At 46.7% G+C, this 15,146-nt stretch overlaps 1 protein-coding gene across 2 annotated transcripts in view; it reads left to right on the top strand.

The window, feature by feature from the left end:
• The first annotated feature begins 860 nt into the window (after positions 1 to 860).
• Positions 861 to 15,146, top strand: part of Xpnpep1 (X-prolyl aminopeptidase 1) — a 48,049-nt gene continuing 33,763 nt past the window's right edge. The window contains exons 1-3 of one of the 2 annotated variants that reach the window (XM_028773728.1): positions 861 to 993; positions 7,283 to 7,371; positions 13,902 to 14,026. In XM_028773728.1, coding sequence (XP_028629561.1) covers positions 962 to 993; positions 7,283 to 7,371; positions 13,902 to 14,026 — 246 coding nt within the window. In that variant the 5' untranslated portion in view covers positions 861 to 961. The remainder of the gene's footprint in view (positions 994 to 7,282; positions 7,372 to 13,901; positions 14,027 to 15,146) is intronic. The other variant, XM_028773738.1, reaches the window with a different exon arrangement.

The following is a 15,146-nucleotide window of genomic DNA, read 5'->3' as shown; positions in this document are numbered from 1 at the left end:
CATTTCCACCGATTTAGACAGTCTAGGATTCTCTGACTAGGGAGTGGTTCTGCCCATCTTAAATAACACAATCAAGACAATCCTCCAGCCAGGCCCAGAGGCTTTTCTCCTAGGCGATTCTAGAGCGGTCAAGTTGACAGTAGTAACCACCACAGGACACCTCAGGATACGTTCAGTCTGGCTTCTGTGCAGGCGTCACACAGGTGAGGTGGAAGTGATGCACACCAGTCAGGTGACGTAATAGAAGTGGGTGGGACTACGGATCTACTTTGAAGCCAGAACCAAGTGGATCTTGGGCAGACGGGCATGGACTGGGAAGGAGGCAGAGGTTATATCAAGATTTTTGCCCTTAAAACATGGAATAGCCTCCGATTGAGATGAAAAAGCCCCACGTGAAGAATATTTTTGTTTGTACACGAGGTTAGGAGCCAGGTTTGGACGTTTTAACGCCCGGTCGTTACCCAAGTGAAGTGAGCAGCAGGTTTTGAAGCTGTTTGGACTAATCATTTGGGGGATATCTCTAAGGTCTCAGCAAGTGATATCCTGATCCAGTCAGTGTCTCCAGGACCCTAAAATAGGTTCTTGGAGAGCTGGCCACGACTCTCTCGTTTTAGCTGACCTAAAAACTGGAACAAACTGGAGAAGCATGCAGCTTCCTTAGCTGGCAAAACTCCTCTCCTTCCTCTTAAATGGGGGAGGAAGAGAAGTGCTGACTGACCGACGCCTCTCCCAACTGGCTGCACAGAACACTACCCTCCCGGACCGAGCAACAGCCTACGGGTTTCGGAATTCCGACACTCGACCACGCCCCCTCCGGTGAACAGGCGGGGCTTACAACGGGGCGGAGTCTCTGCGTGAACACGCCACAGAGGAGGTGTGGCCTTCTCGGTGCGCGCGCCTGGCCGTGGGTGATCAGCTGGTCTGCGCTCCCCTGACGTGGGCTGGGGCACGTCACCGCCGAATGGCAGCCTCCAGAAAGCCGCCGCGAGTAAGGTGAGGGGACTGTGCCGGCTGGCCGGCGTCCGGCGCTCGGCGCGCGGGCTGCACCCCCGGGAGGGTAGGGAAGAGAGGGCGAGGAGCGACGGGCCCGCGGCCATCGGGGGATGGCCATGGCTAGCCGGAGCTCTCCGAGCGGGAACCCGGGAGCGATCTGTGCAGCCCGGCAAGACTCAGCTCGCTTCCGGCGGGGCCCCGGGCACCTCCGGGTGGCCGGAGCCCGTCCAGGGACCAGTGTGACCAAGGAACTGCCTCGCCCGGCCGGGACAGAGGGCGATCCTTACCACCTTCGACCCTGAGGGGAGGCCCTGCTGTTGCAGGAAGTTGGTCCTTCTTGGATCCACCACGGGTACCCAGAAGTGTTTGTGCCTCTGCCCTCATCCTTCCTCCACGGCGGCAATCTAAAGTTACAACCCCGATCGTTCTGATGACTTCATTTTACCTCTTGATTCAACTCCCCCTCCCCCCACACACAGAGACAGACAGCCTTGGGGCCCTCCCCACCCAAATGGTCTCAGGGGCCGTATCAGGAAACCGATAGGCATAACCTTCCGGAAAATCCACTAGGAGCCTGCTCTGGGTTCTTCTTGGACACAGGAAGTGAGAAGTTATTTCTCAGACTCACGTTGAACATGTTTTAGTTCATCCCTCCCACCCAAACGAGGCACACTTAGTTATTAAAAGTGGGAGACAAGTACACAAAACCAGAATTAACACTGTGCTAATGCACAGAGGCTTACCCCTCCTCCCAGACCAGTTGAGTCTTGAACACATGAGGCACTGCAGCCGGACTTGTGAAATTCCGACCATATTATGCTTGTTTTTGTGAGTGGACAGATCTCAAGCCTACCTGGTCTTGTCACAGCGTGTTAAGTACGACCAAGAAATTTATATATGCACCGTAGAGAGTGGTGTGGGTAATTGTCCATGTGGATAGACTTTTCTGGACGTTTCCTGCTGGAAATAAGGTCAGGCAAGTGGATAATGATGTAATGTCAGAGGTTAGGAGGAAGCTTGAGGACCGTACCACAGTCATTGCTGGATCTGTAGTCACAGTATTGGGGGTGGTCTGTGAACATCGGATGGTAGACTGAGAGAGGGAGGGTGACTTCTGGAAGTAGTAGGATTTCAGTGCCATCCAGTGTACAGATGAGGACTCCTTTTAGTTTAGGTCAAAATGAACTTGTTGAAGGAGGCTAGTGAAGATGGGTGGTGGGTGTTAGTGAAGTCAATGATAGAAGAACCAATGCCTTGTCTTGTCTTCCCTCTAACTTCTAGCTCCAGTTTGTTCAGCTCCTGCTTGGGCAGACTTTTTCCTTATTGCAGGTTGTGAGAGTTCTAGGCTGACAGTCACTAGAAACAGCTGTATGGAGTGGCTAGAGCAGAGGTCTTAGATCTCCTTCTCACTGAACTGACTGGATTGGTAATGCTATCTGAACTAATCGTTAAGATCAGGGGAGTGTATTTACCAAGCCTGCATCCATGATGTGCGTGAGTCCATGATGTGACACAGCAGTGATAGACATTCACTCTGAAATGGATACGGGATTCTCAGATCACACACCACTGTGGTGGTCGTCACGTCAAGAGCTGTGGTGGGTTCTGGGTAGTGGAGGACAACGTTGCCTACTTTCCCACCCTAAGAATTTGCCCCATTTATCTCATTCCACTGGATACAACCTAGCACTTGGTTCTTATCTGGCCTCAGCTTGAGCACGAGAGATACTGTGATTCTTATCTCATACTGGGACTAGAGTTGGGATGCACACCTAGAATTCTGTTGTGGTTTCTTTTTTAAGAAGAGAGAGAAAGGGAGGCAGATGTGTAAGGTTTATACAAAGATGGAACAGGAAGTGCTCTGTACAACCCATTCCCACTTTATGTACTTTTGGCTTTTCGTGATCCAGAGAAGGTCTAGGCTTCAGAAGTTCTTGAAAGGGGTAGACCTGGGAGGGAGGGGGAACTGAGAGCTCGACTCTTCATTCTGTACTCGTTGTTAACTGAAACCTGGAGAGGCTTTGATAGTCACGGGTATGACGGTCACTGATACTCTCGACGGTTTTATCCCCAAATTCCTTTTTAAATTATTATTTGTGTATGTGTATGCTTGCATGAGGTTTATGTGCGCCACATGTGTGCAGGAGCTCTTGGAGGCCAGAGGAGGGCTTTGTGTTCATTGGATCGGAAGCTACAGGTAGTTGTGAGCTGCAGTGTGGATGCTGAGAACCCAATCCAGGTCCTCCGCCAAGCACAGCAAAGTGCTTTTTGACTACTGAGCCATCTGCTCAGGGCCCCACCTCCATACCAGTTCCACATTCCTTTCAGCCCTCCAGAAGTTAGTCTCTATAGGTTCTCATTCTGGTCATTCATATAGATAGAATCAGACACTGTGTTGTGTTGTTGTTGTTGTTTTTGTTTGTTTGTTTTGTTTTTCGAGACAGGGTTTCTCTGTATAGCCCTGGCTGTCCTGGAACTCACTCTGCAGACCAGGCTGGCTTTGAACTCAGAAATCCGCCTGTCTCTGCCTCCCAAGTGCTGGGATTAAAGGCGTGCGCCACCACCTCCCGGCTCTATATTTACATTTTAAAAGGAACTGTCACATTGTTTCCCAAAGCACAGCACTGGTTTACACACCCATTAGCAATGCCTGACAGTTCTAACTTTCTGCATTCACACCCACACTGGTTAGTGTCTGTGGTTTCAGTTGTCTTTTTTTTTTTCTTAAGGTTAGATATGGTAGCCCATGCCTTTAATCCCAGAACTCAGAATATAGAACAGGTGGATCTCTGTGAGTTCAAGACCAGACTAGGCTGCATAGTGAGTTCCAGGCCAGTTAGCTACATAGTGAAACACTGTCTCAGACAGACAAATTATATTTTATGTCTATGTGTGTGGGGGTGTCGTACCTAAGTGTATGTATGTGTTAGAGCCCATTAAGACTGGAAAGAGGGCGTTGGACCCTCTGGAACTAACTGCAGTTATAGGCAATTATGAGCCTCTATGTGAGTCCTGGGATTGGATACAAAGGTAGGTGGATCTCTGTGAGTTCAAGACCAGATTGGTCTACATAGCAGTTCCAGGCCAGTCAGCTACATAGTGAAACACTGTTTCAGACAGACAAACAAATTATATTTTATTTGTATGTGTGGGAGCCCACTGAGACCAAAACAGGGTGTTGGACCCTCTGGTACTAACTGATAGGCAGTTGTGAGCCTCCATGAGGTGCAGAAACTGAACCTGCTCCTCTGCAAGAGCTGTAAGTATTCTTCTTAACAGCTGAGTCATCTCTAGCCTCTGAGTGTCACTGTTTTAGTGGGTGAGAAGTCACATCCTTCTATCCTTCTTCCTTTCTTTCTTTAGTGCTGGGGGAGGAAACTCAGGGCCCAGAGCTTGATTGGGTGAGCCTCTTGCCTTTTCCTGAGCTGCAGCTCCACTGTCATTCTTCTTCTGCAGACTACTGATACTGAATGGTACTGAGCATCTTTTCCCTCCCACTCTGCTCAGTTTTGAGGTAGAATTGCACACTTGAGTCAGTCTGTGGTAGAAGCCCTGCCTCAGCCTCCTGAATGTTGCTACTGAATGTGTGAGCCATTAAACTCAGCAGTGTTTAGCTTCTTACAGATCTTTGACCATTTGAAGAAATGTTTATAGTCTTTTCCTATTTTCAAATTATGGTTATCTTTGTATTGGTGAGTCAAAATAATTAGAGCCCATTTGGCTAATCTTGGTCTTTTATATTACTATATTTTAGGGTCATTTAGGATCAATTTATCAGTTTATTCATAGAAGCCAGCTGAAGTTTTGATAGAGAATTTTGAGTCTGTATTATTTTATTTTGAGGTAGGAATTCTCTGTGTAGCCCTGACTGTCCTGGAACTTGCTGTATAGACAAGGCTGGTCTCTAACTCATAGAGATTGGAGGCCCCTGCCTCAGAGTGCTGAGATTAAAGATGTACTCCACCGTACTTGGCAAGAATTATCTTAATAATAAGTAAGTCTTCGAATCTGTGAACGCAGACTCTCATATATTCAGCTTTTATTTAATTCATGTCACACTTTTTTTGTATATTCTACAGTATACATTTTATATAGCATTTGTTAAGTCTATTAATTATTTTATTGTTTTTGATGTTACTGAACGTGTCTTTTTCTTAATTTAATTTTTTGATGTTGAGAGCAAGGGTATGGAAGTATAATTAATTTTTATATGCCGTGTCTTTGGTGAGCTCAGTTACTTTAGTTTCTTTCGTGAATTCTTCTGTCTGGATGCAGTTGCTTCCCTGTCGTGCCTTGTTGCTCCAGATAGAACCACAGATGCACAGAGAACATCCTGTCCCGCTCCCTCCTTGTCATAGGGATTTCATTCTGTAGCATCCACTTCTCACACATTTTGGAGTTCTATTTATTGGATTGGCAAGTTAACAAAAGTTACATTAACTCGTCTCCGTGTATGGGCACACCACGTATGGAGGTCAGAGGACAGCCTGAAGGAATCATTTCTGTCCTTCCTCTCTGTGGGCCCTGGAGATTGAACTCATGTCTTCAGGCTTAGCTGTAGGCTCCTTTGACCTGCTGAGCCGTCTCTTCCTGAGGCAGAGAGTTCCTCTTTCTGGTTTGCTGAGTACCTTTATCAGCCATGGGCTTGGCTTTTGTCGTGATCTTTTTCAATGTCTTGAAATACTGATTTTACTCTTTATTGTATTGAGCTGATATCTTACATGAAATTTCCTTTGTTGAACACCCTGTGTTCTTGGATAAAACCTGGGTTCTCTCCTTTTTGTGCTGTTGTTGCGTTTGTTGCTGTAATCTATGACATACATACCAGGCAGGTCTTGCTTTGGACAGCAACTCAAGGCCTCTTTCTATCCTGTAGTCTGGTAGAGGCTTCATGGTCCTTATATTTGCTATACTTCTATTCTGGAATGTTCTTCCTGTAGAACTGAACATGTCATGCTTCTTCACTTTTTTTTTTTAAAGATCTTTCTGTGCTCAGATGGCAAGTATTATCAGAAAGACCTCCCTTAGCTGTCTCATATGGGGCCAGCCTTCCTCTTATCGTCTGGACACGCTCTCTCTCTTGCTTTCCCTCCCTTCCCCACTTCGTGTAGAGCTCTGTCTGTTGTCTCTTTGTCCTGTGTCTCCCCTGCCCTGTCTTATAAACCAATCAGATGTCTCACCCACTGAAGTGGTTCTCAGCTAGTACTTCAGCGAGTTTGATAGAGCTTGCCTAGGATGCTGGTGAGCTTAGCCTGGGAAGGTATCAGATCCAGACGAAGGCCTTTATGCCTGGGATCCAGGGTTCTTATAGAGGGGACAAGAAATGTGTACCTCTTTGCCTAAGGAGTTAATACAAAAATTGGCAAACAGTGACAGTGATGCTTGTATGAACCAAGACATAGCTTTCCATAGACAGTTTCTGGTCAAGACAAGCATATCCCCCCATCCCTTTTTGAGATATGTGCTCACTTTGTTGTGCAGGGCAGGCTCAAAGTCTCCCCCCCTCCCCCCTGCTTTCTAGCTCTGTACCACATGCCTGGCTAATGATAAACTTCCATTCCTTGAGGCAGGCTCTCAAGTATCCTGGATTAACCTTAAGCCAAACAGCGAAGGATAACTTTGAACTTCAGACTCTACCTCCCAAGTACTGGGATTCTGAGCATGAGCATGTCTGGTTCATGCAGTGGTGGGGATTGAACCCATGGTTTCCTCTGGGCTAGGCAAGGGTTCTATCAACTGAACTACATCCCCAGCCCGTGAAGGTAAACTCCCGATGAGCTATCAGCCGGGAGAAGCTGCAGATCTAACAAATACAGGAGTTGCTATCCAGGTGCAGAATCTGAAATAAGTGCCCCAAAGGCTCAGGCTGCTGGGAGGAGAAACTGAAAGCAGAGTGAACGAAGAGGACTCCACACAAAAGTGAAGTAGAGCTAAGCAGAAGCTCGTGCAAGTGAAGTATCTCGCCATTGAGAACATACTTACTGAGAATAAAGCAGTCTAGTAATGTGGTTAGTTGCCATTGAAGAGAATTCATGAATTAGGGGTAAGCTGAGGAGGTCTGGCTGCTGTGGAGATGCTTGACAATGACAATCTAATGGGTCCCATGGGGAGGTGCTCCCTGCTGGGGGGTGCACGGAGTGGAGGGTGGCTTATCTGAAACCTGTGGCCATCATGATACCAGGGTTGAGTTGTGACTCACACAGGCCTGCTCAGCCAGACGCTTTCCTTGACTAGCCTTGCCATACTTCCTGGGGCCGAAGTCTGTAGCAGTCTGCTCTTTCTCTTCAAGGGCGAATCGCCAGGATTTTCAGCTGAGAGATTTAAGAATAATTGAACCTAACGAGGTGACACCCTCAGGAGACAAGAGAGTGGACACAGGTAACAGTAATTTTGCTTATAAATTAGATGGAATGTCATAAGAGTTCCTGTCCCAACCTCAGATTGATTGACAGGAGGGTAAGAGATTTGTGATAGACCATGGTAAGACGAAGATCTGGAAATTAAAAATCATGGTATCCTCTGGGTGATCAGTTACTGTTTTTATATATTTACCACTTAAATTTATTGCACTCTATTTGGTTATTGTGTGTGGGTGTATGAGTATACACATCATGGCGCATGGATGGGGGTCAGGGGACAACTTGTGGAAATTGGCTTTCTCCACCATGTGGGTCCTGGAACTGGAACTCAAGTCAGGCTCGGTGGCAAGCACCCCCACCGCTGGGTCATCTTGCTGGCCTCAGTGTTCTTATTTTCAAACCAGAAAATTACATTTCCTTTTTTTAAAATTTCTTGTTCTTATGGGGATGGATGGTGATGGTGGGTGGGGGAAACTGTTGTTGAAATGGCATCTGGTCCTTCTAGTATCAACCTTTATCTCTCCTGTCGTCCCTGTTGATAATCACCGTAGAAATTAGCTTTCAGCTCTTTGTCAGACTCTGAAATGAGAAACCGTATTACTGTGCTGTATAAATTGAGTATGCAATTAAGAAAAGTTTTGTTGTTGTTTGTTTGTTTTTTTTTGTTTTTGAAAATTTCCCAGGCTCAGCCTTGTTTCTCAGAACATGTTAGTTATTCATCCAGTAAGGTTGCTGGAGAGCTGACAGGAGTTCTGGGCTGTTCTCCTGCTCTAGGGAAGCCTTGGTTTGCTGTGGCCGCACCAGGAGAACTGTAGCGAGTCCTTCACCTGGAAGTGGCTGTGTACCCACCACTAAGTACCTGTGGGAACACTAATGGTATTGTGTGCGATTTTACGTCTAGAAAGACATATTATCATTCTGAGCTGTGTTAGGAAGAAGAGAGGAAAGAAGGAGGAAAAAGAGGAGAAGGGGATGAAGGACTCAAATATTCAAATTTGGAGTTGGGAGAAAACTTGCAAGTGTATGATTCCCAGGAGCTAAGGTGGTGGATGCCAGCTGGAGATGAGTCCACGACCGAGTCTGCTGCCCGTGGGCTCCGTTACTCACTTCAGTCCCCTAGGAATGATGGGAATGGAGCATAGACTAGAGAAATGCATAGACCTTGAGTCCCGGTTCATGATGGTTCCTCAAGTCACGATGGCTGGCTTGAGCACCTCCCTAACTCCTTTCAACCCCTGTTCCTTTAAATGGGAATAATGAAATCTTCCTCGGAAGAATCATTGTGAGAATCAAACACTAATGTCTGTAAAGCCCTCGGCTGTCTCAGCCGTGTAGGCAGATGCATGCTGTCGCCAGACCAGAGCATCTGGGCATGCTCTAGGATGCTGAAACTGGAGGACGTCAGCCCTCTGCTCTTATAACATGGGAATCCATGTTTGAGTCCAGGTTCACCTATTTCTTGAGCTCCTGCATGCGTGCCACAGTCGGCACATTTAGTGCCAGCCACCCAGGGATGGCAGTGAGCTGTGCCTTGGGTGTGAGCAGGGAAAGCGTTTGTGACAATTGCTTCAGCTTTGAGAACTTATTTCACAGGCAGGAGACTTTAATGAGTTATCCCCCTAAAGTCAGGATTTAAAAGTCCCTGGCAGTACAGGCTGCGGTTACATCATGGGCCAGCCTGTCGCTCTTGGCTTTCCACTTCCCTGTGCACTGCTCACGTTGGCTGCTGCTAACGTTTCTGAAAAATAAAGAGTGCGGAGTGAGGTTTTTAATATAGCATCTTCTAAGTTTCTACTTTTCATTTCACTGTTTTGTAGCTTTTTCTGAAAAGATCACAGACATAACATTGTGATAATCAGCCATCTAAGTGTGCAAAGTTACACAAACACACAGAAGCGGTGTGGTCTCCCCTTTAGGGAAAAGTAGGATACGTACCTGTTACACCATTTAGCCCGTTGCATTTCTTCTTAGTTTATTCTGTGCCAGACTCTAGTGATTGAAGCTACTCATAAAAATGCTTATTTTATAATGGGTACTCTAACTGGTAATGGGTTTCCTCATAGAATACTTAGTTTCCCTCCCCTGCCCCTTCCACCCTGGTCCTGGGGTGAATAGTTTTGCCAGTGTTGACCTTGAGCGTCAAGTCTTCAGCCTTCAGTCACCTTCATAGACTGTTTTTCACGGCCATGCCCACTGAGACATCCTTCCTCTTGTACTTACCTCAATGGTAGTCTCTGGGTGAGCTGCTTTTGGTTCTACAAGCCCTTGACTCCAAACGTCTGATGTTGTGGTCCCCGTATTTACTGTTGCCGACACCTCCCAACCCCCTTATCGTTATCTGTTGGTTGTACTTTAGGGAGTTTTTTCATCGCGCTCAAGAATACAGATGACAAAGAAGTTGCTACATTTTATCCAAAACCAATGTGAGGAGCCTGAAGGATTAGAGGACAGGAAGAGGGGAATGGGAAGAGATGTGCTGGGGGCAGGAGATACGGTGGACGGAACTAAATTCACCATTGTGAGAAGTTGGTGCTGCTCATGGTTCTAAGAAGGCCTGACATGAATCAGAGAGGAGTATGCAGTGTCGAGGCAGGAAATTGTGTGAAGGCCAGGGTGTGGGTGTGAGGAGACAATGAGAAGGAAGCCGAAGAGGACTTTGACCAAACACACTTGGCCTTGACCATTTGTAGCTGAGTTGTAGATGCTTGCTGTTGGCTGTGTGAAATTTGTCCACGAGGTTAGCAACTGCCAATGTTGATGCCTTTGATTCTGTATTGTAAGCACCCCATTGGTGCCAACAAAATCCTTCGGTTTGAATGTGCCTAAATTAGAAGCCAAAAATCAGTCAGAAAATTAATGATCTTGAAAGACAGTATGGTGGACTCTTGTCAGATATTTGCTTTTTAAAATTTCATATGCCCGGCCGCACCCAGACCGATTAAGTCAGGAGTTCCCCCATGAGTAGTCCAAAGAGATCTGCTATGAGAATGCTAACGGAGGCCTCCTGTCGTCCTAGCTCAGGAAGCTGCAGTAGGGGGAGCTTTTGAGTTCAAGAGGGCTGGAATAGCATAGGCCAGAGGGGTCCCTGACCACCGTGGGACGGGTTTGCTTTCGAAGCATAACAAATCTGTTCTGAGACTCAGGAAAGTGTCATAGTCAGGTTCTCAGGTGCTGGCATTCCTCCGAGTTCACAGTGGGTTTTCCTTTGGATCCACGGAGGTGTTAACGTATGAATGGGGGAGTTTTGATTTTCGGGGAGTGGAGCAGGGCGGCGTGTTGAACCTCGTGGTGCTAGGCAAGTGCTGAGTACTGAGCTACACCATCAGTTCTAAGGTCATAGCAGGCCTAGCACTTTTTGTGTTTGTATACGTGTGGTACTGGAGTGAATTCTAGAGGCTAGTGCATACTAGGCAAGCACCCTACCCTGAGCCATAGCCACAGCCTTCTTTTTCTTTTTACTTTGAAGTAGGGTCTCACTGATTTGTCCAAAATGGCCAGGAACCTGTGATTCATTTGCTTTATTCTCTGAAGTAGAGGCTTCAGACCAGATATTTTGGCTGTCTCTTTCTCTGAGCCATGAGTGGATCCAGGCTAAGTAGATGAGAGAGCAGGGAAGAATGCCTCTCTGAAGAGAGGATTCAGAAGCAAATACACTGTAGGGAATGTGGACACAATTGGGTGACAGAACAGTTTCCAGTGATCCTTCCTTTGAGTAATTCTGCCCTGAGACTCCCCAGAGTTGTAAGTCCATTTGGTGAGGTTGTCCTTGTGCTGACACTGTGCCAGTGGGGTTTCAGTGAGTCATGTAAACAGTGTGAGGTACACTACGGGGAATCTCCTGAGGTCATCATAAGAACTGAAGTATGAAAACCCAGGTGCTGGTGGCTGAAGACAGAAGCAGACACAAGGGACACATGTGGGTAAGCTGCAGCAGTCATATTGTTAGTGTGTGAAGTCCTGATAGAGCTGCCTCCCTGAAACTTCCCAGAATGCACAGCTTTGTGCATCCGGTTGTTTCTGGATAAATAAGATCTCTCATTACTTGTTTAAAATGAGTTGTAAAAGCTCAAACACCGACAGCGTGTAACGGAGGCAAAGGTACAGCACAATAGGGACGCCTGTTCATCAATGGTGAGGCATGGCCTGGGCACTTTGGAAAGCAGTTTGACAGTTATTTTCACTCTAATAAATGCTTGTCTCATAATTGAGTGGTCTTATTTCTTGGTCTTTACCCAGGTATGTTGAAGTAGTGTGTGCACACAAAAGCCATGCCTGTACGACTGTTTATGGCGGCTTCATTCATAGTTTCTCAGATCTGAAAGCCACCTAGATGTCTTTCTGCAGGTGACAGAATAGATAAGCTTCAGTACAGCTAGTTATTGAGTATCATTCAAGACTAAAATGAGTTGAGGTGTCACACTCTCTTGGTAAGTGAGAGAGGCCAGTCTGAAAAGGCTGTGTATGATTCTGGCTGAAGGACATTCTTGGAAAAGCTGACTATGGAGATAGTAAGAAAAGCCAGAGATTGCCAGGGCCCGGGGGAGAGTGAGGGTTGGGTAGTTGAACTAAGATGATTTTGGGGGTCAGCGAAAATACTGTATGTGCAGACAAGGTGGCACATACCTGCGATTGTGGCCTGGAGGCCAGCCCGAGTTGTGGTAAGTTCTAGATCAGCCTGGGGCTGTGTGGGAACCGTGCCCTTTTGTTGTGGACCCGGAGCTGCTCCCGAAGGTAAAAATGATATTGAAGAATGTATTGAAAAGCTGGCGAGGTAGCTCGGTGGGTAAAGGTGCTTGCTGCCAAGCCTGACGACTTAAATCAGATCCTTGGGACCCACACTGTGGAGGGAGAACCAATCTCTGCAGGTCCCCTGGCTTCCGCGTGTATGTGCACATATGTGCACTCAGACAGACAAATGTAATTTAGAAATGAAAAGAAGTACTTTGAGCCGGGGGTGGCGGTGCACAGAGTTTGCAGAACTCAGGAGGCCGAGTGTGCTGTTCCAGCAACAACAGGAGCACAACAAGTCGCTCAGACAAACAACCCTTCTTTAAACAAGTCCCTGTGGTTCTACCTTGACCTCTAGCATTCCAGTCATGTTTTATGCTGGTAATGCATGGGGCTGTGTGCTTCACCACAACTCAGTACTGGCTTTTTGTGAAGTCACTGGCTTAGTTGCCGTAGGGCTGTGTCTAAAAGGCTTATCTATTGGATAATGTCAGTATCTGTTGAGCAAAAGTCTTTTTGAAGAATCTACCAAGCAGGGGCTGGAGATATGGCTCAGAGGTTAAGAGCTTGGGCTACTTTTTCAGACGACCCAGGTTCCATTTCCAGCACCACGTGGTAGCTCACAGCTGGCTGTAAATTCAATTCCAGGAGACCTGATATTGTTTGGTCTCCAGGAACACCAGGCATGCACATATTGCACATACATTCATACATACATACATACATACATACATACAGGCAAAACATTCATATGCATATAAATGAATCTAAAAAAATGCCAGTCTCATCCATTTATAAGCTTAGCTTCAGGCATCTTTAGCCCATCACTCTCACCCCCACCTTCTCGTTGAAGACTTTCTTCACTGGTTGCCTCCTGCTTCCTCACCTCCTCTCTCTCTGCTATGTGTAATCCATTTCGGTTAAGAGTCACTTGCCAAGCATGGGTGAGATATTATCTGTTGAAACATAGGCAGCTATCAGTGGCTACATCACTGAAGAAAGTTATACCTTCCTCCCAGAAACCAGCTGCCAGTAGTCTGTCAGGAGGCGGGCAGGACTTATCCGTGCCTGCCTGTGGACAGGCCCAGCCTTGTGCAGGTCTTGTGAGGATAACCACAGCTCCCCTCAGTGATGGACTATGAGGTGGAACTCTAAGCAGAAATAAATCTTCTCTACTCTAGGTTGTATGTGTGCATGGTGTTTTATCACAGCAATAGAAATCCTGATTAAGACCCCAAAGTAACCACTCTTAACACATGGATTATTGCGATTCTAGAAACTTCTTTCTGCATGTATACATTTTAAAGTGCAACTTTAAAGTAAAATAATCTACATATGCCCTTTCAAATATGTTTTAATTGCCAATCAAGCCTTGAGAACTTTCTAGTATACAAACACATACACCTATGTAATATTTTCCTAGGTCCATATAATTTTTAGTGGCTGTTTAGTGTTCTATGCATTACAGTTATTTAACTAATAGTGTATCTTTCTATTTCTTTCATAGCTATAAACAGAAGTTGACACCTATAGTTCCTTATGACTGTTTAATTTTCTCCTTAGAATAATGTCCTAGAAGTGAAACATAATCAGGAAATGAGTCTTTGTGGCAAAACTTTTCTTGCCACCTAACGGGTATTTAGAAGTTTGCATTTCAAGACTCTAAGCACCAGTGTCTCTGGCTGCTTTAGGCTTGGTCTGTGGTGGAGTGCTTAGTTTGAGGATAAAGCTGGGGAAGGTGTTCTTCTTTAGTTTGCTGTGGACTGCTAGCTGTTGAATTGCAGGGCCAGGCTGGTTTCCTAACAAACTCTCCTGTTGCAGACCACAAGATGGCTCCGAAGGTGACTTCAGAACTGCTTCGGCAGCTGCGACAAGCTATGAGGAACTCCGAGTACGTGGCAGAGCCCATCCAGGCCTATATCATCCCGTCAGGAGATGCCCACCAGGTACCAAGTGGGGACGGCTGACGATGGACCCCTCAGCCTCCTTTCCTTTAGGTCTTCCCTGCGCCCTAAGGCGTTCATAGGATTGTAGTTGCAAACCCATAAGAAAGTGTGTCTTCTGGGCTTGACATAGGAGCCGTATTTGATTAAGCCTCACCGAATGCTGGTAGCTTTGACCGGGGCTTCTTTGTTCCCAGTGAGGGTACCTAGCTTTTAGTAAATTGTGAAGAAACAGTTGGCAAAGTAAGGGCTTTAAATTATGGATCTTTCCCTTTCGGATGTATTCTCTTCTATTACACTGCTTCTGCCGTGCTCTGACCCCATCGGAACTGTGTTTCACCTCTTTCTGCTCATGCAGATGGTCCCACGCCTCGGGCGTTGCTAGAAGACAGTTAGAAAGCCATCTTGGAGCTCCATGTTAGTGGTAATTTATGGATTCTAGGCCTGTCTTGCTGTGGGCAAGTCAGCTGGTATGTGAGTGTCCACCCTGTGACATGCTACTAAAGGGCTACCAAGATGAGTCTGGAAGGTTGGACTCCTGCCCTCACCATGGTTACAGCTTAGTGAGAGAAGAAACGGTGTGTAAAGTGCTCCCTGCCTCCCCCATAGAGGCATCAGAGTGTTCCCTGCCTCCCACATAGAGATATCAGAGTGCTCCCCATTTCCCATAGAGGCATCAGAGTTCTCTCCACCTCCCCATGGAGGCATGAGAGTGCTCCCTACCTCCCCATAGAGGCATCAAAGTGCTCCCCACTTCCCCATTGAGGCATCAGAGTGCTCCCCACCTCCCCATGGAGGCATCAGAGTGCTCCCTACTTCCCCATAGAAACATCTGTAAGTCTCTTTTTCCAGCCTTTGCTCAGCAGTTGTGTCGAATGCCAACAGCATTGGATTCTGCCTTAGGAATCAAACAGTGTAGTAGTGGGAATAAGTTGTCTGTGGTGCTGGAGAGAGGATGGCTCAGTGGTTAAGAACAGTTGCTGATCTTCCAGCAGATTTGAGTTTGATTCTTAGCTGTGAGCTGCCTGAAAGTGTAGCTCCAGGTCATCTGATGCCTCCTCTGGCCTCTGCAGGTGCCCTCATGCATGCATAATCATCCACAGACATACACACATTTAAAAAG

This window comes from Grammomys surdaster, unplaced genomic scaffold (assembly GCF_004785775.1).
Source record: "Grammomys surdaster isolate TR1022 unplaced genomic scaffold, NIH_TR_1.0 66, whole genome shotgun sequence".
Classification (NCBI taxonomy): domain Eukaryota; kingdom Metazoa; phylum Chordata; class Mammalia; order Rodentia; family Muridae; genus Grammomys; species Grammomys surdaster.
This window is presented reverse-complemented; position numbering and strand designations above follow the sequence as displayed.